Here is a 27,367-nt window from a genome sequence, read left to right as displayed (position 1 = left end):
TTTAGGCCAATACAGGCGTGGCCTCAGGGTCTGTCAAGCTAACAAATTTTTCCTGGATGCACAACTCACTCATGCATGCTCAACAACAGCTCAGCAGTGCTTTGGCTGTGCAGATTACCCAGGTACCTCAGACTACTTATTAAACATGGGGGAGGAAGGGAACAGCAGTGATGCACTTAGGATTCTTTTGACTCTGGGCACAATCTTATTGCAGGAGAGGGCAGGGAGTCTCTTTAGGTGGCAATGTATATTCCATCCAGGGGCGTAACGAGCCACCGCGACACCTGGGGTGGCAAATTGCCATGCACCGGGGGGGGGGCACAGTGTCGCTACATAACGATGTATGCATCATTACGTGGTGGGGTATTGCCGCCCCCCTGCGCCTCCAAAGCCACACGCCTCCAGCTACAAACTCCAGGTAGAAAGCCCACTCAGCGCAGCGGGGTGTGTGTGTGCCACTTGGCGCCCCACCCCCGCGACTCCCAAGCCGAGCCTCCAGCCTCCTGGTAAAAAGTCCCGGGAGGCTGGAAGCTCGGCTTGGGAGTTGCGGGAGTTGGGGTGCCAAGTGGCACCCCCCCCAGAGTGGAACCCGGGGCAGACCGCTCCCATCGCCCCCCCCCATTGCAACGCCCCTGATTCCATCACTGAGTTCAAAAACTGGCAAGCCACCCCCCCAGCAGTATTTGGGGACATAGGCGTAGTTGGGGGGGGGAATCAATATAAATACTTAATTTAGGTTTTGTCCCCCTAACAAAGGCCTGCCCCCAGTAGCAAAAATCCTGGCTAGGCCCATGTTTGGGGCCTACCTGCTCATTCTGCTGAATGGGCTTCTGCCCCCAAAGCAGTGGAGGTTGATCCATTAGGGAGAATGGGGCACTGCCCTCCGACATCCCCCACCTCCCTCCCTCCTTGTTGCTACCTGTCCAGGTAGTGGTGGTGGTGACAGCCAGCTTCCTTCTCCTTCATCTTAGTGCTACCCTTGTAGAACTCAGCAGGGAGGAAGATGGGGACAAAACATAGTTTGTCTAGTTTTGGCTCTAGCTGTCATTGGCTCTGGCTCCACCTCCTGTTGGGCTCCCTGCCTCCCCTAACCTCCCTGTTCCATTGGGCACCAGCCACCACTACCCAATGTTCAACCCTGTCAGCACTACTGGGAAAGAGTAATTGTGACGCACTCATCGAATCCTAGAGATGGAGGGGGCCTGGTAAGACCAGCTAGTTGTACTGCCTCCTTAGTGCAGGGAATCTAGAGTTACAGTAACCCCAACAGATGGCTCCGCAGCCTCTGCTTGAAAACCTACAGCAATTGAAGGCCTACTGCCTCTCCCAGCTGATTTGCTCCACTGTCCAACTCCTGTTAGAGGCAAGAGATTTCTCTTAATGTTGAACTGAAATCTAGCCTCCCATAACTTAAACCCATTAGATCCTTTCAAAGCAAAGCATTTCTCTTAATACATTCCTTCCTCCCACCCTTCTGTTGGCATGCAGGTCAAATTCATCCACAGAGATATGCCTTGTTTGCAGTCAAAGCCTTTTCTGGGGGTGGTGGGGAACTAGAACACTTACCCTTCCAACTCACCCTTCCTCTTCCCTTCATTCCCTTCCCCACTAATCTAGATACAGCCTCCTGGTAACTTCAATAGTAGAATCATAGAATCATAGAGTTGGAAGAGACCACAAGGGCCATCCAGTCCAACCCCCCGCCAAGTAGGAAACACCATCAAAGCATTCCTGACAGATGACTGTCAAGCCTCCGCTTAAAGACCTCCAAAGGAGGAGACTCCACCACACTCCTTGGCAGCAAATTCCACTGCCGAACATCTCTTACTGTCAGGAAGTTCTTCCTAATGTTTAGGTGGAATCTTCTTTCTTTGTAGCTTGAATCCATTGCTCCGTGCCCGCTTCTCTGGAGCAGCAGAAAACAACCTTTCACCCTCTTCCATATGACATCCTTTTATATAGTACGAGTATATAACAAAAAAAACAGAGGAAGGGGTCCCCAATTGGAAGTAACAAAATGGCATTCTAAGGAAACTACCATTCAGCTGATCTTCAGAGCTAGTCAAAGTTTCCTGTAGGAAAAGGCAACCAGTGACTACTAGCTATGTTTGCCCCCCACTGTTGAGGCCACAATGCCTCTGAATGCCACCTTCTGGAATCACAGGTCAGGAGAGTGTGTTATACTCAGGTCCTTCTTGTGGACTTCCCAATAGGGCAGACATCCCCAAACTGCGGCCCTCCAGATGTTTTGGCATACAACTCCCATGATTCCTGGCTAAGAGGACCAGTGGTCAGGGATGATGGAAATTGTAGTCCAAAACATCTGGAGGGCCGAAGTTTGGGGGTGCCTGCATTAGGGCACCTGGTTGGTTACTGTGAGAACAGGAAGCTAAGTTAGATGGACCACTGGTCTGACCCCCAGCAGCTCACTTCTTATGTTCTTAAACCCAGTGTACAGAAGTTATGCAAACCTCAATGACCAGCTGGCAGCAGGCGCTTGTAAGTCCTGTGCACAGGGCACTGCAGACACTGCAGCCCATCGGCCAATCACCAGTGTCTGCAAGCCCCCATTTGACCCAGTTAGGTCTTTACCCACCCCATCCCTGGCATCACTTATGATATGAGGTATAGGGCAAGTGGGTGTCACTTGGCCAAAATGGCCTGGTGGACCAAACGTAGAGGCATAATCAGGCTGGTTTAAATAAACCGAAAAGTCCTTTTTTCTGAATTAACACTCTTGTGTTGGTTAACATGGGACCTGAGAACATGCCCCCGAGTTTCTGTGCAAAGAGCAAAATTGTCTGAAGCAACAGAGCTCTGCCAGTGTAAAGGCTTCCATGAGACCTGGAACCCTGTGCAATCAGAGTTCTGGGTGATGTAGAACCCTCAAAAGTGTATGAAGCTCAATTGCTACAGAGAGTTGCACACTTTGTGTGAAAGCTGGCAACTGGGGTACTTGGCACATCCCATTGGTGTGCTGAGTGATATGATAGCATTAACACTCAAGGATGACTTCACTGCAGGGTTAAGAATCTTGACCAGGGTTACAGAATTAAGGAGCCACAGAACTGGCCTAGGGACAAAGTATTATTTGTGCAGGTAAAAACTGACTTAGGTTGTATTTATTTTGTATAGCAGGGGACTAACATTTATTACTTCACCCTATTAATATATTCCAAGAATTCTAATAAAAAAAAGCCTAATTTACCTAGTTCTCTAACAGTTTCATGTCTCTGGAGCCCTTTGTTTGTTCCTCCTTACAGTAAATGCTGTATCACCGGCATAAAATGAGATGCCAAGTTATTCCATTCTTTCAGTGTACTAATCTCAAATTCAGACATTTCTCCATTAATATAAACACCATCAACCTCAATATGTTCCTTACAGGCAAAGGGTGAATTTGCAAAGGGCAAAAATGCCAGGTTATGTTTTGTGGTGCTAAAATGGAACTTAAATCACCAGGGAGTGAAGCAAGTGCTGTTTCTGCCTTGGGTGGGGTGGGGGGGAATGCACACCATAGGAGCCAAATCCTAGGGGGCTAAGTGTCTCCGCCCCTCCCCACCAATAAAATATTTGAGGGATTGCCATTTTGAGGCATTGTCATTCAAATGGTATGTGCATGCTGTGTCGTGTGACCAATTATGTGGGGTGGGGATTACCTGCCTCTGCCCCCAATGTTTTATTCAAGTTGGCACCCCTGATACACACCAATGGGAGCATTATGAATATTCTCTCATAAGATTCTCTGATTCTCTTCAATGGAAAACTTAATCGGAGACCCACACCCTGTTCAGGACACAACAACAGAGCCATACTGTTGGTCCATTTAGCTCAGAATTGTCTGCACCACTTTCTAAAGCCATAGCTGCCAAGTCTCCTGTATTCCCCAGGAAATCCCCATTTTTCCAGGTGTTCCTAGCTGAAAAAATGGATTTTTTTTTTTGTTTTCCCCCGGTTTATTCTGGCGCGGCGGCCATTTTGGAACTGGGTGGAGCATGCTCAGAAGCAACTTTTGATGCTGCTCTGCCCAGTTCCAAAATGGCTGCAGTGCGACTTCTGGCGCGGTGGCCATTTTGGAACTGGGCAAAGCAGCATCCAAAGTCACTTCTGAGCATGCTCCGCCCAGTTCCAAAATGGCGGCAGCACTACTTCCGGTCTGCTACTTCCGGCCTGGTCCCTCATTTCTCCGACAGCAACTTGGCAGGTATGCAAAGCTGCTGCCCCCCAAATCATTTTCGACTACAGAACTCCTACCAGTTCATAGCCAGCATGGCTGGGCCTGATGGGAATTGGAGTCAAAAACATGTGAAAGGCACTGGGGGGTTGGGGAAGGCTGATTTACACTGCCTAATGGATGCTCCCCAGACTTCCCAAGTCCTACCTGGGTATTGAAACTGGATTCTTTTGAATGCAAAGCAAATGCACTACAACAGGCATAGGGAAATGGACTCCATTCTGGGCAACTTCTCTGGGGAAACATGCCAGTGGTTGGCAGGACCAGAGGCAAAAGTGGGTGGAGCAATATGTGTGAATTTTACCTTTTTATAGGAGGCTAGTTTTAGGGAAGTTCTAGCCAGGCAGAAATCAAGGTGGGTGCAAAGTGGAGCTGGTAAATGGTGACCCCTGGGGAGAGGGGGGTGGCTTTGGGGGAAGTTCCTGCACTGCAGCTGTGATGCGGTCCCAACGATTCATTGCTGCTGTCAGCTGTTAATGGGAGGAGGGGAGGTACCCCAGATGTTTGGAATCCCATTGCTGCTGGTGACGCTTCTTTGCTACTTAGCAAGAGCTGCCAAAAAAAAGGGGGGCCTTGTGAGCCACTGGTGTAGGAAGCCGCTTGGACACCCGGAACAGCAAACATGACACACACCCGGGGGCTGGTGAGCAGTGTAGCGCACATGCGTCACTAGGTATGACGTAAGTGTTGCTACATAGAGACGCTGCACATGCATGCTACACCGCTCGCCAGCCCCACAAAAGATGGAGCTGGGGTGGGTGGGAGGGGACGCTTCTCCCTGCCAGCCTCCAGCCTCCCGGCAAAAAGCCTCGTTCGACACGACGGTGGCGGCTGGCTTGCTTGCTCACCTGCTCAGCCAGCACGCACTTTGGTCCTTCCTGCTGGGCGGAGCCGCAGAGACGAGGGGTGGGGTAGGGAGGCCTTGCCTCCACGGCTCCGCCCAGAAGGAAGGAAGAAGCAAAGCATGCACCGGCTGAGCAGGTGAGCGAGCAAGCCAGCCGCCGCAGTGCTGAGCAAGGCTTTTTACCGAGCAACGGGGCTCGGTTTGGGAGTTGCGGGGGCGTGTGCACCAAGTGTCACCCCCCTTCCAGGTTGGCACCCAGGGCAAACTGCCCCCAATGCACCCCCTTGCTACGCCCCTGTTGAGAGCCACATGTTGCTCATGGGTTATGTGCCTCTGACACATGAAGTACTATTAAAGAGCAGAGTGGTCTTAAATTTGTGCAGCACACTTTTCTCACTTGGTTACATTCAACAGCTACGCTTTAAAAGCATTTCTGTCTTCTCCATGCAGAGGACAGAGGACTACTTGCTTGTTGTTCTTCTTGCTTCGAACATAACCGAAGAAACCTTTTTCATTATATTTAACCTCTATTGCAAGTCTGAGCTCATTCGCCCTGCAACTGCTGGCTACTTGTGTATGCTCCTCCTTTGTGATCTCCCCTTTCTTCCATTTCTTATACATGCCCTTATTAAAAGCTAAACTTTGGGGAAAGAATACCATGTGGCGTTTAAAGGGGTTTTAAATGGCTTTGTTGTCTCAGTGTCTTCAAATAAGAGCAGACTTTTTTTTTTCTATTTTCTGACCAGGCTCTGCTGTTCAGAGGGATCCTATTTTCCTGTTAGACTGAGTCCAGCTTTAGGCAGTATAAAATAGATCATTGAACTGTTTTAACTAAGGCTTGTGTGGGAAACTCAATATACACAGCATGTTCTAATTTAAGACCTAGAGTGGCACTTCCTTTTGGATCCTTTTGTATGTTCTCTGACTCAAATTCCAGAGTGGCTAAGAAACAACCTTTGGGGTAGAAGAGAAAACCTTCTCCTGCCAGCAATAGAAGAAGGAAACAAAAACAAAACAAAACAAATGCACAGAACTTCAAGAGGCAACAGTCAGAAAGGTGTCCTCAATACAAATGTCAAATTCAGCAGCAGTGAATTACCGTATTCTTCGCTCCATAAGACACGCTTTTTCCCTCCTAAAAAGGAAAGAGAAATGTCTGTGCATCTTATGGAGCAAAGGCCCGCTTGCAAGAGTAGGCTTGGTAGCCACCGTTGGGACGAGCGGCGAGAAAGGAGCACTTTCTCGCCGCTAGTCCCTCCCGCTTGCAACTGCAGGCAGAGGAGCCGCCATTGGGGGAAGCGCAGTGCAGCACCCCTGCCAATGGCGGCTAGTAAGCCCGCCCCTGCGAGGGGTGGGTGGGAGCAGCGGCCCAAAAAGAGCCCTTTCGGGCCGCTGCTACCACCACCGCTCATAACAGCAGGCTTGGTAGCCGCTGTTGGCAGAGGCGCAACGCAGAAACCGCAGCTAGCAAGCCTGCCCTGCTTGCTTTACAGCGAGCCGGAAGGAGGAACAGACGGGAGCCCGTTCCGCCCTTTCTCCCAGCTTCCTTCCTTCCTTCCTTCCCTCTCTCTTCCTCTCTCTCTCTTTCACCCCTTCCTCCCTTGTCTCTCTTTCTCTCACCCCTTCCTTCCTTCTTCTGAGCCACTGAAGACTCGCTAGAAAAGAATATTTTTTTTCTTGTTTTCCTCCTCTAAAAACTAGGTGCGTCTTATGGTCAGGTGCGTCTTATGGCGTGAAAAATACTGTGCCTAGCCATATTGGGGGGGAATTTGGTACAAGGAACTCATAATTCTGAGTAGAGGTGGGGATAAATTTGATTTCGTTTGTACTGTGGTACCTCGGTCTACTAACAACAATAGTTCACAAACTATTTGGAACATGAACACAGGGCTGTCTTAAGCATATGCGGCACCAGGGTGCAAAGATCCGCCCGCCGGCCCCCGGTTGCCCAGTCCCAGGCGTGCAGGAGGGCGGAGCTGGCTGTCCGCCTCAGTGTCTCACTGGCTTGGTCGCCCCCAAACTCACAACGCAGAGCCGCCCGCAGCAGAAGAGCCCGCCGTGGTGCTCTGACTGACTGGTGGGCTCTTCCCCGCACTCAACTCTTGGGCCCCGGACTCTCAGCCTGGCGCCCTGAGAGCCCCGCACCCCTAGCACCTATGGGTAAAACGGTCTTGCACAAAAACTTCAAAACCGGAAGAAGGTGTTCCAGTTAGGGAACTTTTTTTGGAATCCAAACGTATTCTGTTCAGGGGTGCACTTCCATTTTGAGTGCCACACTTCCGTTGTTCGGCAGTGGAGAAAGGGGGTTGTCATGGCATTTCCCGCAGCTGTGAGGGAGGGAAGCTGTGCGCCCATCAGCCAGCTGGTTTGCAGGCGCGCAACTCCCCCCCGTGCCACTGTGGCAGGAGAGCATTTCCTGCAGCCGCGAGGGAAGGAAGCTGCGCACCCGCTGGTTTGCGGGAGCGCAACTCCCCCGTGCCCCTGCGAGAGGCGCATGCTCTAGGGAGCATTTCCCGCAGCAGCGTGTGTGGGGGGGTGTCTGTGTGGATCCCAGTTCAGCTACTGATTGATTGATTGATTGACTGACTGACTGCAGAAATGGATAAAAGTCCCCCCATCCAAACAATGACTATCATCAGTGCAGGTAAGAATTTTTTTAATTTTCATTTACAATACTGTTTTATTGTACAGTACATTGTACAATAATCAATACAGTACATTGATTATTGCTTTCATTTTATGGATCAATGGTCTTGTTAGTAAAATTCATGTTAAATTGCTGATTTAGGGGTTGTTTTTAAAAGTCTGGAACGGATTAATCCATTTTGCATTACTTTCTATGGGAAAGTGCACCTTGGTTTAAGAACACTTTGGTTTAAGAACAGACTTCCGGACTGGATTAAGTTCGTAAACCAAGGCACCACTGTATTTTAATAAGAAACCACCTAGTTTCATGTCTTGAACAAATGAAACACAACTATGATACCCTTTGGAAAGTACATTAGACAAAACTGCACACAATTTAATGTGCTTATTAGGAGATCATCCCTAAAATGCTGGTTTTCATGATTATTCTTTTTAAAACAAAATTCACACACTGTTGCAGAAAGGTGGGGACCTGAATCTATGATTGGAAAATTGAGAAACCAACAGAGACGAAATTGATAGATTCACCCATCCCTAATAGTGACACACAGTCACTTTACCCTCTTCAGCTTTTAAAGCCAAAGTGATTGATGGAAATCAATCCATTTGAAACTGTTCTTTCCAGCTCACACCTACCTCTTGATTTACAGCAGGGGGTGGGAACCTTTTTCAGTCTGATTTGGTGGAAGGCAGCCTGATGTGTACAAAGGCCTAGAAAGGTTGGCAATGCCTACTCTAGCAGATCCCAAACCTTTATACCACAACATCCCAAATCCTATGATATCCAAATGCTTTCATGCTCGACAATTCTAAGACAGTTCCATCACAGAGCCAGTGCAGTGTATTGGTTAGAAAAGTCTTCAAACAGTGATGATTACATTTTCAACAGTAGCCATTCACATAAAACAGTAATTGATAGTACAGACATCGGCACAACTGGGGGTTCATGGCTTGAAGACATTAGACACAATTCTGCTTCTGAAATGCTATGCAATTCTGGCCTTGAGTACTCCCTGGAAAGCTGAGAGACTAGCTGGGAAGTGTTCAGCTATTGCTGCAGGCTCTTTGGAGGACATGCAGGACACAGACACAACAAATAAGTAATTCTAACATCTTCAAGAGCTGTTCAGGTTTTGGAGAGTTTAGAAACTGCCATGGCAGAGAAACACAAGCATTGGGGCTATGTGGGTGTTGCAAACCTGTTGGGATTCACACATTCAAATATTGGTGTAGAATTCAGCTTCAAGAAGATCTCCTTTTTTACAATTTTTGTGCTAAAGCAGGGATTAGGATCCCCGCTCCCCAGACCATGTGACATAATTCATTCTAGGCAACATACTAGGGGCTGCATGCCAGTGTGGGTAGGGTGAGGGGTAGCTATGGCCAGAGGTAAAACATTGGCAAGCCTGAAGCAAAAGTGGTGGAGCAACATATATGGTTCTTACTTTTGCACACTAGACAACATTCCTACTGCCATGAGCCCCACAGTGATATCAGGATAAGGCATGGGGTTCAAGTCACAACGCAGGAGGAAGGTATGGGGAAGGGCTGATTGGTGGGAACCAAGGTTGAAGGAAGGGGCTCACCTTGGTGTGCCTCGACTCTAGTCACTTTGGAAAGAAGAACAGGGATGCTGGCTCTTCTCTCTGGCCTTCCGGCAATCTTAATGGAAATTGTGGAGAGCTATGGGCAACCTCATGAGAAGAGAAGACTCCCTGGAAAAGACCCTGATGCTGGGAAAGATTGAGGGCACAAGGAGAAGGGGACGACAGAGAATGAGATGGTTGGACAGTGTTCTCGAAGCCACCAACATGAGTCTAACCAAACTGCGGGATGCAGTGGAAGACAGGAGTGCCTGGCGTGCTCTGGTCCATGGGGTCACGAAGAGTCGGACACGACTAAACAACAACAACAATGGGCAACCAACGGGAGAGGCAACTCAGGAGGTGGTAGCATCTGAACAGGAACCAGAACAGAAGGGTGAAGCTTCATCACTTAGAGTCAGGCACCACCTCTGCAGATGAGAACTGACCTACCCACACCCAAGGGCAATATGTTGCAAACATTTTTGCAAAGTGAGCATGTGTTGTGAGTGAACATATCATGCCTTTTCTTTAAAAGCTTGGTGGGTGGATGCAATGCACAGAAGCTGTTGGGACACCTTACTTGCTGCTGTCCAGTTCTGAACGCTTTGCCTTGAATCAGACCTCTTGAACTCTTGTGGCCACTATTAAGCCTGTACTGTTACTTGCTTGAATAGTGATGTCTTTCTAACTTACACATAAGAGCCTCTGTCTATGTGTGTTGGGCCTGAGGCAGGATACCTGCCACCCAAAAGTCACATGCACGCAAGACATGTAAACATCTCTCTATTGCCTTCCAGGCAAGCAAGAAGCATTATCTCAGTTCAACAGCACATATCAGAGCACTTGAGGAGGATGCAGAGCATAGTTGTTGAGAGGGGAGGGCGGCCTGAGAAGTGGGTGTGGCCTGAGCAGTATCCCAAGGGCTAAACAAGAGTTGCCTGGAGGGCCACATTTGATCCCTGGGCCTTTCACCAGCCCTATGCTAAAACATGGGTTTTTTAAAAACTTCATTTCTTTTTAGAGTGGAGCACATACTGGGGCTGTGCACTGGTCTGATTTGATTCAATGTGGGATTTGTCTGCACCAGCAGCCCTGAATCACTCTGGGTGGGATCAGTCTGCATGGGGCGATCCAGGGCTGTCAAAAGATGGGTGGTCTAATGGTGAGGAGAGGAATGAGAAGGACACAAAGGTAACCCACTCCCAACCACATGTTTAATTAGGGTTTTCAACCCTGGTTAAATATACTGGGGGTGGGGAAGAGGCATGTCTCCTTCCCTCCCACCTTCCAGCCATATGAACGTGCAAGGCCCCTGAACCAGATCCAGGTTGGATCAGGCATTGGATCCAAGCATTGGATCAGGCCCTGAATCAGACTGGGGGCTCACATGCATAGCTCAAGTACAGTGGTGCCTCGCTTAACGAATGCCCTGCTTAACGAAATTTCCGCTTAACGAAAGGTTTTTTCTAGTGGAGTTTGCCTCGCTAGATGAATTCGTTTTACGAAAAATTCGTCTAGCGAATCGCGGTTTCCCATAGGAATGCATTGAAATTCAATTAATGCATTCCTATGGGCAAAAAAATTCAATGCATTCCTATGGGATTCGCTAAACGAATTTTTCGTTATAAGAAAAGACCCGTGGAACGAATTAAATTCGTCTAGCGAAGCACCACTGTACGCACATATAGTACATGTAAAATGAAAACTAACAAGAAATGGCATTAATACCAAAGCACTGCAGAGTTGTCTGGCAAAATTAGGAAAGATTTTTCAAAAAGTGGAATAAAATTCAGGTGAATGCATCACTGATAGGTAAACAAGTAAATACACCACCTCTGCCACTGCCACCCACCCTGCTTCCCACTCATTTCCCTCTGCATCTTCTACACACTGGGGCCAAAATTAACAGCCTCCATTTACTGGTAAAATAAAGCTTGCTGACACTACCAAAAGACTCCTCTGCCCCTCCTTCCCATCAATAATGCTAAGAGCTCCATTCCTGTATCAAAGAAGCACCATCTGCACAAGGGACGAGAGATTCATTCACAGACACGCTAATACAAACAGGCCTGCAATGGAAATAGGGTTGGTGGGCTCAGGGCCAGGAGCCACCCCCACCATCCCAGCTACATTAAATAAACACATTAAAATTATGTGCCAAGAAAAGTGAAAGTCTGCAGTGGGTCTAAAATTATGCAACTTGGGCAAGTCTGTGTAGAAAAGTTCTTTTCTTTTGGCCATACCATAAATGTGCTACATTTGCACAGGTATTTCTGGTGGACAGTATCCCATCTATTTTCAATCACGGACACATTCGATTTGTTGTCTGGCATACTCTCTCCCTCCTTCCTTCCCTCCTTCTCATCTTATGTGAAATTTACAATTCATTTTTAAGGTGTCCCTGCCTGAAGGGCATTGACAGGAACAAGAAGAAGTTCAGGAACTGTGAAAACAAAACCCTCGGCGTTAATAAGCAGCAAGGATGCGCCATGGAGTGGAAAGAGCAGCCAGATGTGAATAGAACGGGCTTCAGAACTTGGAAGGTCGCTTCTCAGAGGAATTTTCTCCCCCCCCCAAGTCCTCAGCAATTACTATGGCCTACCCCACTCCATTTTTCAAATCCCGCCCAGAAAATTTTGCATTTGGCGGGGAGTGGGGTCCTGATTCTCTGGGGCCTTGAAAGTTCTATTGGAACACTGAAAGTCCCATCACACGCAAGAGTAACCTTGAATACTAGGCTCTTACCATTTATACTGGCAAACTCAGTGCCCCCCCTGATGATCGAAAATGGGACAACTGAGGGAGAGAGAGAGAGATAGGGATGGGTTTGCATGCTCGGGGGGCACTCTCACATTTGCAGAAGTGCAAATAATAACAATAACACTAAAATGGGACCTCTCTCTCCAATGTTGCCCAAGGAGGGCTGAGAAAGCTTGCTGGCTTCTATGAGCCAGAGAAGTTTGAGTTTCTGCTGAAACAGAAGTGAAGAGTGAAATGTCTTTGTTGAGGTTTTATAAGCTCGTAGGCTGGACTGGAATCCTGGATGGCAAAATTTGGCCCCCCCAGGCCCTGAGGCTCCCCATCCGTGGACTATGCTAATGTAGCGAGTAACTGTCCACTTATTGGTAGAGACCACTGAGTTTTATGGTACAAAGGAAATTATAATTTTGGGACATGAGAGGGGGGAGCAGAACCGGCTACAGTGATATAAAACCTGTTATCAAAGGCTTTTTGTCAATCTTCAAATGCAGTTATTGAGGTGGGATGGGGAGAGATCCTTTCAGATAAAGTTTGCTGCTCTGAGTGTGTGTGTGTGTGTGTGTGTGTGTGTCACCTCAGTTGTATGACTGCGTAGCCGCAGAACTCTGAGGCTATTCTTTTTTGCTGTTTCTTTTTTGACCCTTTAAACAAAGGCGGACTTGTGAATGGTAAATCAAATGCCTCTCCTGCTGAGCTCTGAGCCAGGTGGAATAAAAGGCAACAATTAATATTTAAGGGGGAAATATGTTAAAGTGTGTGTTGGGGGGGGGGGCAGATTGATTCATGCCCCTTATGTCTTTCATGCCAGGGTTGGATGAGAGGGAAAGAACAGAAGAAGAGAAGGAGGGGGAAAACCCTTCATACGTTCAAAGCCTGCCTACAATGGGATATTTTGAAATGCAAGGCTATGTTTCCATTCCATGCAGCCTGCAGCACACTTGCCCTGACTTTATTTATGACCCTTTACTCACCCTCCACCGGCAGGTGCAGCCCCAACTTAGAAAAGTTGTCATTCTTATTCATTGGAAATATTTACATTTGTTTGTTTCACTGCAAGGTCCCAGAATGTGTGTGTGTGTGTGTTCATTCATTCAATAAAAGCTACTAAATAACACTAAGACATCACTTAAAACCATAATTAAAAATTCTTATAGTACAGAAATGTGCGTGGAGGGGTGAGGAACCACATGATAAAAAAAATGACTCAACTGCTCCCCTTCCACCATAAGATCTAAACTGGTCAGATGAAGATTAGGGGGAAAGGAGATACGGCAACTAATCCACCAAGGCGCGAGGTGGTGATTTATTCAATTTCTTACCTGCCTCTTACCATGAGGTACCAGGGCAGGTTGCAATATTTTAAGAATACAATATTAAAATCAGTTGAGACTAATTACAGTCAGGAGAATAGGATGAATAATAGAAAGATATATCTTGGGTGTCAAAGGGCAGGAGAAAGAGGTGTGTCTTCAGAATACAAAAGGAAACGACATAATTAAGGTGCCAGGCACACCTCTGCGGGAAGGAGAATTCTATGGCTTAGAAGCTGCCCCAGATAATGCCCTCTCCTGGGCCTCTTCTGAGCTCCGTGAGAGTAGAAGAATTACCTTAACAACTAAACAGTCTGTAGGAAAGAAGGTGCTGTTTCAGCTAATTGGGGCCTGAGCCATTTACGGCTTTAAACATTCATGTGAGCACGCTGAATAGGGCCCAGAAGCAAACTGGCAACCAATCCATCTGAAATAGAACCCCAGACAGCTACTGCATTTTGGATCAGTCAAACTTCCCAAGTCATCTTCAAAGGCAGCCACATGTAGAGGACACTGCAATAATCTAGTCTGAAAGTTACCAGAGCATGGAGCACATATCACCAGGACCCACCTTACCAATAAAGCAGAACGAGGCAACTGCCTCAGGTGGCAGGTAGTGAGGGGTAGAGTTGGAGGAGAAAGCGGAGTGTCAGTGGCGGAGCATATGCCTGCGCTGCTCAGGGCGGGCACATTTCCGAGGGGCATGGAGGGTGCCCTCCCAGGCGCGCACCCACTGATCCTGCTTCCTTCCTCTCCCCTTCCTGCTCACCTGCCTCCTTCCCGTCCTCTCCCCTGCCTGCCTGCCTCCTGCCCATGACTCCTGCGCCTACCGCCAGCCGTCAGGGGAAGGGAGGAGCTGCTGTGCCATGCTCTCGGCTGGAGGAGGCAGGCAGGCAGGCAGGGGAGAGGACGGGAAGGAGGCAAGCAAGTGAGAAGGGGAGATGAAGGAACCGGCAAAGCAGCGCAGCAGCTCCCCCCACCCCTTTCCCCCAATGGCTTGTGGTAGGCGTGGGAGTCTGAGTCGCAGGCAGGCGGAGCACCAAATGTCACCCCGCTTAGGCATGACACCCGGAGCGGTGCGTCCCCCCGCACCCACCTTCCTTCGCCAGCACTGAGTGTGCCATGTGGTCTGCTCTTGAATCTAGCCTGCTGCCTCAAATCCAGCAGAAGATACTGCCTCATTTACAGTGTCAACATAAGATTCAATGGCCAGTACAGCCATTTTGTATGGGAGTGGAGAATGGAACCATCTTATCCCTTGCTCTAGGAAGCAAGATGTTTTGAGCTGTGCCTGGATCTCACTTATGCCACATCCACACCTTGTATTTAAAGTACATGGCTTTCCCCCAATAATCCTGGGAACAGTGGCATAGCAATGGGGGGGGCAATGGGGGTGGGTTGCCCCGGGTGCCACCCTGGAGGGGGGGTTACATTCAGCACCCCCGGGTGCCACCCTGGAGGGGGGGTTACATTCAGCACCCCACACACACACACCTTGTATTTAAAGTACATGGCTTTCCCCCAATAATCCTGGGAACAGTGGCATAGCAATGGGGGGGGGGCAATGGGGGTGGGTTGCCCCGGGTGCCACCCTGGAGGGGGGGTTACATTCAGCACCCCCGGGTGCCACCCTGGAGGGGGGGTTACATTCAGCACCCCACACACACACACCTTGTATTTAAAGTACATGGCTTTCCCCCAATAATCCTGGGAACAGTGGCATAGCAATGGGGGGCAATGGGGGTGGGTTGCCCCGGGTGCCACCCTGGAGGGGGGGTTACATTCAGCAGCATCACCCACTGGGGAACTTTTTTTTAATTTTCTGTTGCATGAGATTTTTCAGCTGTTCTTATATGTTCTTTCAATGCTGATTTCATATCTGATGTCAGTTTTGTTCTGGAAGCTCTAGGTTTTTTTTTTGCAATTCATGTTTTTCACTTTTCACCAGAGCCACATGGGGGGGGGGTGACAAAAAAAATTCCGCACCAGGTACCACCTGGGCTTGCTACGCCTCTGCCTGGGAACTGTAGTTTACCCTCCAAAGAGCTACAGTTCTCAGCACCTTTTACAAACTACAGTTGCCAGGATTATTTGAGGGAAGTAATGTGCTTTAAATGTATGGTGTGGATGTGACCATAAGCTGCTACCAGCTCTGGGCTCCAAGAGACAGGTATTCTATTATGGATGTATTCTGCAGCATGTTCTTCAACCAAAATAAACCAGAACATTTGTGAAATAAAGAGTGATGGGATTTTTCAGCAGGGAGTTTCAGAATAAGCATTGACTGGAAATGACCACCTCAAAACTTTTGCAGGTGCAAACAGCGTTGAAAGCACAATCACATATGATCTCCCCAGCAGCATCGAAGTACAAATCATTATGAATATTCAATAAATAGGATGTTTGGAGGCTAGTTACTTCTGCTCCTTGATACGTGCTCATGAGGTTTCTCCTGCTTCCGCCAGTTCGGTTGGCTTAAGAACACAAGAATAGCCTGCTGGATCATGCCACTCACCCATCTTAGTCCAGCATCCCATTCTCACAGAGGCCCACCAGATGCCTGGGCTTGGCCCCACTCTAAGGCTTCATTTCTTAGATAAGATCCATCAGGGTCCAGCCATGCCCAGCAAATTCCAAAAGCATGGAATGGGAACTGGAATGGAGAGGGCTCTTCCACTCACGTCCTGCTTACAGGTTTCCTCCTGGGGCATTTGATGGCCACTGTGATGACAGAAGGCTGGACTAGATGGGTCTTTGGTCTGATCCAGTGGGGCTCTTCTGATCTTCCTGCAGAGATAATTACACTCTGCATGTGCTTGGAAGCTCTTTCCGGAGTCACAACTTCACCTCCTCAAAGTTCAGCCACAGTCCTGAAAACTGATTAAGAGACCAAAATCCAGCAAGCCAAATTAAATCATTGTCTTCTTCTTTTTCCTCCCCCAGCCTGTAATTACAGCCAATAAATGTCAAGCATTTCGAACACTGGTTCTTAATGCTTGGCAACAAAGACACAGGCCTGGTGTTCAATAAATTCTCTTTTTTTAAAAAAAAGGAAGGAAAAAATCTGCCCTTAATGCTCCTCTCCATCCATTATTCAGCATCCCCTAGCTGATAATGAGATCTAAAACCGACCTTTAGGTTTTTCTGAGTTCTACCTTTGATCCTTGGGTGATCATTATCTTTGTGCCTTAAGTTATGCAAGGCAGCACTCTCGCCCTCAGTACCATTTTGCTGAGGCTGTACCATTTATGTGTTACAGGAAGACAAGCGGAGTCAAAGCTGACCCAGGACATCCTGGTGCCCAGAGGTAGGAAATCTGAATAGTTTCGTTCCTGACTTCACACAAATTACCATGGGAAATCCATGGGGAAGTTCTCTTGCAACACACACACACACACACAATTGAAATGAACAGGAGCTGCACAAGAGTACTCCCATTCTTTTTGAAATTCCTCACAGATTGTGTTCCCTTGATCAGGATCAGTCTCTCTGCCATTCAGGCACCTTAAATAGGACCCCAATTTTTTGTCAACTTGCCTTCACACAGCAGTGTTTCTGGCAGATTGATGAATGGTGTAAAAAAACAAATGAACATCTGGGCATGTCCTATGGCAAGCTTGTCAGAAGCCATGTGCCCACTGCCCTGTGGCAAGTAAGGTTTGCCTCCAGTTGGAGAAAGCTTTTTGTGAACTGGAAAGGGGGATGTGCTTTCCCCCATTTTATTTCAGGCAATTCAGTACCTCTGAAATAACTCGCTTAGGCACATGTGTAGACAGGCAGGCTAGTATTTCTTTTTTCCATGGGCTCATAGCTTTTATAGATTGATTTGCAAGACTGTTGTATTACTTAATGAGTTATTAAGAGTGCTCCTTGAAAGTAGTGTATAAAGCAGGCATAGGCAAACTCGGCCCTCCATATATTTTGGGTCTATAATTCCCATCATCCCTGACCACTGGTCCTGTTAGCTAGGGATCATGGGAGTTGTAGGCAAAAAACATCTGGAGGGCCGAATTTGCCTATGCCTGGTATAAAGCAGTAACTTCATAAACATACCTCCAACAAGGAAAATAGTTCATTATTACTAGCCTTCTAATTTCACAACAGGAAAGGTGAAGCAAAGCAAAGAATGTTACACACACACACACACACACACACACACACACACACACGTATCAGTTTCATAGATGTATGAATACTCCCTTGTCACCCATAATAAAGTTGCCCTGCAGACACAACATCTGAACTCATGAGCACCGGAAGCTGCTTATAAGGAGACAGACCCCTGGTCCACCTAGCTCACTATTGACTACATGGACTGGTGGCAGCAGTCCAGGGTTTCAGACAGGGGTATTCCCAGCCCTACCTGTAGACGCTGCCAGGGACTGAACTTGGGGCCTTCTGCAAACCAAGCAGCTGCTTTATCCCTGAGTTGCAGCAATTCCCCTCAATGTCTTTATTAAAATACGTAGCAAAGGGCTTGACAGTAAGATGGACTAAGTCCCCCCTCCCCTTTCTTCCATGAAAATTGAATTGTTTATGCTTATCTCAGTGCTTTAAGTATTTATTTATGTGAAATGATATGGCCAGACCTAAGACAGCTTAATAGGAACATAAGAAGCTGTCTTCTACCACAGCGCTTCTCAACCGCTGTTCCGCCGCGACGTGCGCCGACGAGAAGGGCGATTTGCATTGTCACGTGCCTGGCGGCCGCCAATAAACAAGTGTGCCATGGCCCAAAAAAGGTTGAGAAACACTGTTCTACCATGACTGACAGAGGCTCTCCAGGATTTGAGGCAGGAGACCTTCTCAGCTCTACTTGGACACATGATGCCAGGGATTCAGCCTGGAGCCTTCTGCTTGGAAAGCAGGTGCTCTGCCATGGAGCTACAGCCCTTTCCCACATCCAGCATGGGCTGAAATACAAATAAGTAGATAGAAAACCAGAGCTGGGCTGATTCCACACAACTATATTCTACACTGTAAAGTTAACATGAATTGGCTTTCCCGTGAGCTTTGAAGCATTAGTTTAATTATTTACCTTTACCACTGGTGTGTGGTACTTTACAGAGTACAAAAGGATAAAGCCCTGCCCCAAGGAGCTTTCAAGCTAAAATCTGATACATAGGGAAACTGAAAAAGGGAAGCAGGAGTGAAGAGGGAAGCCATCTGCTGTTGTTTCAGGCGCAGGTGCATAGTCTTGGCCAAGGGCTGATCTTGCAAAATCCGTCAGTGTGTCCAAACTCAACAAAACCTAGTTCCATTTTATTCCTTCATTCCACTTTTCTTTACAGTAGCTCTACATGGGTACCCGAGGCAGATCCCCCATCAATGCACTGACATAGACTTTCTTTGCTTCAGCAAAATGACTGCACCACATACACCCCTGTTTTGCTGCTGTTTTCTTTTTTAAATACTGTATAAGTTTGTCCAGGGCAGGACAAGTTCTGTATCTGCACTTGAACTGAAGAATTAAGGCAACTGGTTAAGCATGTCAAAAATATACTAGGAAAAGATCGCTGTGTCTGTTATATACCCTGCTTCCCTCCCAAGCATAGTCCTCCCTTTCATTTTATCTTGTCAGCAACACTATGAGGTAGTTTAGGCTGAGAGATAGCGACTGGCTGAAGGTACGCAGTGAGTATCATGGTTGAGTGGGGATTTGAACCTGGTTCTTCCCAGTCCTAGCTGCATACCAACCATACTTTGAAAATTCATGGCAAGAATCCCGGGAACTGTTAAGGGTGCCAGAAATTGTAAATCTGTGAGGGGGTTAACTACAGTTCCTGATATGCTTTGGGGGAACTCTGCTTGAAATTTATGGTGTGTACATCACTTTTCAGTGAGTGAGAGGCAGGTAAGGTAATGTCCGTATGCCCTGGGCTTAACGTTAGCATACACAAAACACTAATGATTTTACATAATGTGTTAGACCTCAACACAGGCAGGATGGTTAAACGACACTAGTGGGAAAAGCACCTCCCTAGCTTACCTCCCAGTACCACTCAATGCATGTTCCCGTAAAGGAGACTATACAGTTAGCTGAAAGGGCTAGCAACGCTTTATCTTTAATGAAGGCCCTGATGACTTTGGTCAAGGTCAGACAGAGTTAAAATCAAGAGCACAACACAAGCTACCTGTTTCTCATATTTTAAGACATACCCATAAAATAAGCCATAGCAGGATTTTTAAGTATTCAAGGAATATAAGCCATACCCCGAAAATAAGACATAGTGATAGGCGCAGCAGCAATGCCGGCCGCGGCAGGAGGAGGAGGAAAAAAAATAAGACAACCCTTGAAAATAAGCCATAGTGTTTTTTTTTGAGGAAAAAATAAATATAAGACGTGTCTTATAATATGAGAAACACGGTATTAGGTGCAACAGTAATAACAGTAGGGGATGCTATCCTATGCCCAGACTACCTCCCTGCCAAGGGGAGCAGATGAAGCTGCCTTATACTGAGCCAGGACATCTAACTCATTTTCTACAATGATTGACAGTGCAAAGAAAGGTTTTCCTCATAACGTGCTACTTGGAGATCTCAAGAGTCTGAACCCAGGACTTCAGGATAGAAAACATATGCTCTACCTCTGAACTATGGCCTTCCCTTCTGTCGATATATCATTTGTTTGAAAGGTTTGTGAAATACAAATACGACCCCCCCCCCTGTTTTAAACCAATCATTTACCCTCCACTTATTTTCATAGACGATGTTGTGCCTTTGGAACATACGAAGATGCCTTTTACTTAGTCAGACTATTGGCCTATCTGGCTTAATATTGCTGACACTGACTGGCAGCTGCACTCCAGGATTTCAGATAGGAATCTTTCCCAGCTGCACCTTATGAGGGCAAAAGGGCGATAGGTTGGTGGAAGACCATCTGCTTTACATGCAAATGGTCCCAGGTGGAATCCCATGCAACTCCAGGTACAGCTGGCAATCTCCCCAGTCCGAAACCATGGAGAGCCACTGCCCGTGCTGACAATATTGAGCTAGATGAGGCAGATGACTCAGTACAGGACAGTTTCCGACTGAACCTGGGACTTTCAGCAGGCAAAGCAAGTGATGTATCACTCACTCATGGTCCCATCTGAAAGAATGGGTTGTATCCAACTACTGAAAATAGACCCACTGAAACGGATAAACTTAAGTTAGCCGTGTCTTTTCATTTAAATGGGTCTACTCTAACCAATGTTGTACACAACCTATCAATTTCAATTACTTTTTAAAATACAACCCAATATCTTGACTTACACTACCCTCTTCCCACAACTGTGTGTCTCATCTTGAGGATCCTTAAGACACATTAGTTTCACTTTGACAGCTCTTGCTATGAGAAAATATAAACACTTCTACTCACATGAGTGCAAAATTTCTGGGGTGGGTTCCCGCAGGTGATTCCTGATGGCTCCACTCGTACTGTTGCGTATTCCTTCATGGGCACGGCCCTGGGTTGGCAAGCGTAAAATTCCCACATTGGCCCATTGTCTGTGGTCACCCAGGATTTGCAGATGTCATACTGTCCCATGACCAGTGGGAGGCAGTGCAATAAGAAAGCAGCGTGGTGCAGCATGGCAGCTGTGACTAAGCGCAAGGATCCTGGGCAAAGGAGATGCCTAAAGTTTTGAGCAAGGCAGATCCTGGCAAGGGGAGGCTTTCGGGATCAGCATGGAAACTCCACATCTAATACAAACATCTAATAAACACTTAGGAGGTCCAGGTGATGACGCTTGAAATGCGTGTTTAGGCAAGAAGAAAGTCTCTGTTACAGCCAATACATTTCTAGATGATCTTGTTGAGAGAATTGGGGCAAACCTTTCCAGGCCTGATCAGTCATCAAAAGTCTTCCTTAACTTCATTGTGTGTGTGTGTGTGTGTGTGTGCATAAATGATCATCCAAATCAGTGTGAAAATATCTAGAGGTGACTCTCCTCAATCAATCGATAGAACTATCGAGTTCTGATTCTATGACGAAATTTGATCAGTGGAGGAAGGGGGTAGAAGGAGGGCAATGCGGTTGGGGCCAGATCAAGTTTTCTCCAATCTTATTTCCCCATCTGCTACAACGTGAAGCTTTCTAAAGTGCTTTGAAGCTGCAATATGCTTTGTTTTATCTTAAGGAAAAAATATTTTATGTAAAAAAATAATGTAGCATGATATGGAACTTGGAAAGGGCATTAATCAGATCTTTGGGAGTACAATTTCCTTGAAAAATAAGTGTGTGGCTTAACAGAAGTTTGACTTGGCAAATTTGTCCACTGTTGATGGAGCTGTGGCCTATCTATTTTTAAAACCAAAAAAACACACAAATGGATATATCTGTGGGTGCTTTCTGATGTGCTTTTTGTCTTCTTTCAAGAGAAGGGAGGCACTCATAGAAAACTACTGCTGGCTTGCACCAACTTTATCGTAAAGTATCCAAAGCTTCCGGCTACAGACTGAGGATCTTCCTGAGTTTTTCTTGCTTCTCCTTGACGACATAAGGAGAAAGCAGCTAACTCCTTCACGAAAACTGCCTGAAACCACAACAAAAATTGAAAAAGTCAAACCTGCAAAAGAGAGAATGTTTTAAGGGAGAGCATAACTCTCAAGGTTGTTAACATTATATGTGGGTTATGCAAAGGCTTCTCTCAGAATTGTCAAACCTCTGTTACCATAAACAGACGGATGAAATAATCACAGCCCCTAAAGAAAAAGAAGAATGGACCATGAACAGGCAAGACAAGGCATAGAGGCCAGACAGGGAAACAGGTAAGTCTTAAAGAGCCAAGCTAAATAAATAACATAACCAGACAAATGGAGGCACAGTCCAGCCTCCATGCAGAGGATTTATTTGAACAATGAAATTTAATAAAAAACAATTTGAAGGACTAATCATTTTTAAGGCTCTCCTAATACACAAAGAGCAGTGACCTCTCCTGTTGTTCACTGGACTTTAATTCAACATCTCTGCAGTCTTGCCCACTCCCATTCCGATAGAGCCATTATAAAATATGAAAAATAACAACCCAAAAACTCTCAATCATAAATCAAAATGACTAAGAACAAAACACACATATGAACACTCACATTGCAAAGCCAAATCTGCTCACACACACACAGACACACACACAAAAGCCCATTGCAGATTCTACAAAGTACATTGGTGTTTGGAGAAAACCTTGCTTGCAAACTAAATCTCCCATCCCTTCTACAACTTCTCAACCCTATGAAAAGACCACTTGAATAAGATATGCAGAGTATTTATTTATTGGTTAGTCTACATTTTCTAAGCAAGATCTTCAGTTACATCTCCATGCACATCAAGGGAGGAGGGAAGTGGGGAGAGAAGGGAAAGTGGCACACCTATTCAGTAAGCATGCTTTTTCTCCCCCCTTTTAAAAATAATAATAAAAGGCTGAAAGCTAAGCTGATCAAGATACATCAGATAAAAAAGCAAGACCCGTCTTCTCTGCTTTGCCCTCTAGCTGTTTAGAGGCACCTTTCTGAACTGCGTTGGCCCAGAATAAACTCCCAAAGAAAGCCAAGTCTGGTTGCTATTTTTAAAGTCATGAGTAAATTGGGGGTGGGGAGGAAATAATGAAGCAAAGTGAGGCAGAAATTGCTCTATAAGCCTTGCTAACATCATGTCTGCCTTTTCAGAGTTTTTTTTTTGAAATGCAACAATTTCCTTATCACATCAGATTTGTCATGAGCTCTTATGATAACATAAGAGGCGTAATAGTTTTGTCATCCCAAACCCACATTTGGTTTTAGATTGGGCCTGGGGATGGTGGCAGAGAGTTGAAAATGAGGAAAACATGCTGACAAACTGACAAATCTATTTTCAGAAATGTAGAAATATCACAATTTTACACTGGAGCAGGTTGACAGGAAAGGAAAGGAGGAAAGGCATCTATAATATCAGTTGCTATGTTGCTACATTTGTTAAATGCTACACATTCCCAGCAGACAATAAAAAACTGATTTGGTGTGTATTCATGGAAAGCCAAAGAGGCAAGCTGTCTCATTATTAAATTTCACTTTTCAATATCACAGGTGTTTTGTGGAAAGAGCTCACCAGCATTGCCTTCAAAGAATCTGGTGTAAGTATTGGGTCATTTTTTTCCTTTAAAAAAATGGTCGGGAACTAATAGCTTGGCTAAGGTTGGGTTTCAATTCCTACTGCAAAAATATAAATCTTCACCTGATATTTATTAAGAAACTGCACTTCCCAGGAAGAGCAGAATCAATGCCTTTATTTTCTTTTAAGAGTACAAGGCAGTCACAGGGGACTGATAGCCAGCCCCACAAAATTAGATTTTATCTGGGTATCTGGACTTCCTTCTTTTCTCTTTTATTGGATTAACATGCTTCTGAAATAAAGAGGCAACCCACAGTTACAATACCCTGCTGGGGAATTAAGTGCAGAGAGTAAACTTTATTGTTCCACCAGGCAATTTCAATGTAGTATTTCCCAGAAGTGGTACTTTTAAAAGAAAGGGGGAAAGCCTGAGTATGAAGCAGATTGTACAAGAATCTGTTTTTTGGGGGGGGGTTGGCGGGAGTTGGATACTTAATTTGGGGCGTACCCCTATCCTCTTCAAACAGATTGTGTTGTTTTAATCGACTTTTTTATTAAAAAATAAAAAACATTCCTTCAGTAGCACCTTAAAGACCAACTAAGTTTTTATTTTGGTATGAGCTTTCGTGTGCATGCACACTTCATCTGATACACACTTTTAAAAAAGTTAGAAAATAAGTCTGAAATGTGCTACACAGAAGAGATATAGACACAGTAATAAAATGTTTAACAGCTCAGAGAAGGAATTATGTTCCCAGGAGAAGCCACAAAACTTTCATTCACAAGTAGCTGCCATCCCTAATATATTTCTAGTCCCAGAGTGTTCCATGTTCCCTTCCTTAAACCTAGTTCCCTTTTCAAACCGATGTTTTACATGTAGATATTTCAAGGACTCAGGTTAGAAAACAGGAAATAAGATGTCATACAATTGCCCCTTGCTTTGCACGAACTTATTTTTGGGGTCTTAAAATCAATTGGAGATGACATCACTCTCTGGTAGATGATGGAGAGATCTGCAAGTAACTTCACTTATGTATGAGAAGGCTCTGACAAGGAACCTGAAAAAAGTTAGGCATTTTGGGAGGGAGCATATTGTGGAGAGACAAATTAAGTTCTTTGCAAATTAAAAGCCAAGTGGCAAAACACTTTAGAGACCATGTCTTTAAAACTTGCACCAGGAGGGGAAGCAGGAGACACAGCAAACTGTAGGGAGTGGATGGATTTCAGAAAGTTATGCCCAATCAATATTAATATGAGGGGTTTTTTTTAAGTCCATGCAAGTCAATATCTCGTTCCCTGTCCTTATAAATTTGTAAATAATTTTAGCATATGCATTGGGCAAAGCACACTTTATTCACAGAGAAAGATGGGGCAGGGGGAGTGAGAAAGAGGGAGGGGAATTGCAGAATGTTATCAGGAGGGTGAATCCTAATTTATTTCCTGTTAGGAGGATAAGAAGAAGAAGTTGAATCTAGTGAAGTTCCACCCAGAATAGAGCCACTGAAATTTATGAAAACCTTAGTAAATTGTGCCCATCAATTTCAATGGGTTTGTGCTGAGTAGGATTAACACTGGATACGACCTAATAATAATAATAATAGATTAAATGTGAACCGCTGGGTAGTCTAGTCAAAATGCAGCAGATGAAAAGGCCAGCTGAGAAGAGAAAGTCAGAAGGTGGGGAGGGGGAGAGACCTGTAACTAAACACCATACAGATTGCTTTCACTCCTGAGAGTCTTTTGCTCAGAGGCAAAAGAAAAGTAGCCCTACACGAAGAAGTCAGCCGCGAGAACCGGGAAGGGCTAATAAGAAGAGGGTGCTTTAAGAGGAAAGTAGTGAGAGCCATAAAAGCAAATAAATAAATAAAATACAATACAATACAAAGCCTGCCGCATCTCCACCCGGAGGAGCCGCTTGTTAGGTAACTTTTCCTTCCTCTGCTAAACAGCGGCGGCGGCGCTTGGGAATTTCCCTGCTCGCCTGCCCGAGAGTGCTAAAGAACAGCTCCTTTGCGGGCGGCGGCGGCGGCGGCGCCTCCCGTCCCACCCCAGGTTCCCTCACGCCCTGCTGGGTCTGGGGATCTGCTTGGCTTACCGGCATCCGCAGCTCCTGTAATCCGGCGCAGTGACGGAGCAGAGAGAAAGGAGAGAGAGAGAGAGCCCCAGATCGAGGCGGCGCGCAGGGCGGAGGGATGGATGGCTTCCCTGAACGCAAGGCAAGCCCTAGCCTTGCTCGCTGCCTCCGGAGTGCCCTCAGGAGCCCAGCGCGTCCCGCCCGCGATCTGGACGCAGTTGGGGGATCCTCGCCCCACTGCAATACACAAAGTTGTGTACGAAGCGAACTGCCCGGCCAAGGGAGATCGGGGTGGGAAGGAGGCGAGAGAAGTCCCTTTCCTCCCTTTCTCTCGCCCTCTCTCCTTCTTTCTCTTCTTCTCCTTCCTCTCGCTTTTTAAAAAATCTCCGCTTCCTTCCTTTGGGCTTCCAAAGCGAGATCTGGGGACGATGGCAGCGCCCGGGAGGGTGGATGAAGAGAGGAGCCAAGTTCAACTTTTTCCTTTCGGAAAGAAAACGCCCCACCAGAGAATCCCTCTCTTCTTCAGCCCCTTCGCTCCCCACTCCACCCTTCGCTCCCCCTCCCTCCCTCCCCTCCCGGGTTGGTCTGGGGAGGGTTTTACACACACACACACACACACAGCGCAGATAAGAAGCCGGGCTCTCCTCTGCTCAGCCTCTCTGCGGGCAGGACGGCTCCGATCCCCCTCGCTGGCACTCAAGGGCGGGTAGATGATGGATGCAAAGAGCGGGATGGATAGATAGCTGGCATCTCCATCTCCCTCCCTCTCTCTCTCTCTCTCTCCAAGTTCAGGCACGAAGCCTCAAATCCTTTTGGCCATCACTTTCAATCACCAGCAGAGCTTTTATCCCCGCGCCTGATTCAGGCTGCGTAACTTCCTCTGTGTTGCCTTCACACACCACGCACCATCCCACCCGGCCGGGCGCTCTTAAAGGTGCAGCCGGGAAGGAAACGCAGCCATGGCAGGGCAAAGGGGGGGGGAGGCGCCACTGTGTAAGAGAGGGAGGGAAAGCGTTTGTAAGAAAGAGAGACCAAAAAGGGGAAAACAGAAGAAAGAAAACGTAAAAGCAGGACAAGCCTCGTCTGGTTTTTCCTTGTTGAAGGAGCTCCTCAGCCAACGCACCTTCCTTCATTTGGCTAGAACAGCCCTTTCCCCGCACAGGACCCCCGCCTGCTGCCGCAGGTTAGAAAGCTGTAGGTCCCTTTGAGGACAATCAAGAGGATGCTCTCCTGTGGACCCTCCAGATTTTGTTGGAAATCTAACACTCCTATTAGCCTGGGCCAGTAAGACCAATGGTTAGGGGTTGTGGAAGTTGACGTCCAAAGGGCACCAAGTTGGGAGTCTGCCCCAGAAGGAGTATTGCCAGTAAGTGGCACCCCTGTTACCCCACAGTCTCCCCAGAGAATTTCACCTAGCGGCATCTTTGTGTGCCACCTAGAACTTTTATGTTCTTGCGGGTCATTTAAAAACAAAAACAAAACTCAAGTAGTCTGATTCTCTCCATTTTAAAATATGTGTTTTAACTCTAGATTAGGGTGAGTTTTCTTTTCTTGTTATACTTGTGTTGCTTTGATTTCATAGTTTCATGTTTCATTTTTTATTTAAATCCATTTAAATGCAAATTGTTCTTATGGTTAATTTTTTAAAAAATAAAATTTATTTTTAAAAAATGTAAATTGATTGCATAGTCATTTACTGCAAATGTTATCAGGGTAGGATACAAATATTATTAATGAAATAAACAATCCAATTAATTAATTAATTAATTAATGCATAAGATCACAAGGGCACAAGAAATGGGCTGCTGGGTCAGACCAAATGTCCATTCTAGTCCAACACCCTGTCCTCT

At 46.5% G+C, this 27,367-nt stretch overlaps 1 protein-coding gene across 3 annotated transcripts in view; it reads right to left on the bottom strand.

Annotated features, from left to right (window-relative positions):
• NTNG2 (netrin G2) overlaps window positions 1-26,382 on the bottom strand; it is a 126,933-nt gene extending 100,551 nt beyond the window's left edge. For 2 of the 3 annotated variants that reach the window (XM_060270662.1, XM_060270663.1), the window contains exons 1-2: window positions 25,539-26,382; window positions 20,741-21,896 (exon numbers count right to left, since the gene is read on the bottom strand). In XM_060270662.1, coding sequence (XP_060126645.1) covers window positions 20,741-20,953 — 213 coding nt within the window. In that variant the 5' untranslated portion in view covers window positions 20,954-21,896; window positions 25,539-26,382. Of the gene's footprint in view, window positions 1-20,740; window positions 22,806-25,538 lie in introns of those variants that run through there. The other variant, XM_035113520.2, reaches the window with a different exon arrangement.
• Between the last annotated feature and the right edge of the window lie 985 nt (window positions 26,383-27,367).

The sequence above is a fragment of the Zootoca vivipara genome, chromosome Z, assembly GCF_963506605.1.
Source record: "Zootoca vivipara chromosome Z, rZooViv1.1, whole genome shotgun sequence".
Lineage (NCBI taxonomy): Eukaryota > Metazoa > Chordata > Lepidosauria > Squamata > Lacertidae > Zootoca > Zootoca vivipara.
Note: the sequence above shows the minus strand (reverse complement) of the source record. Positions and strands in the feature narration are given on the sequence as shown.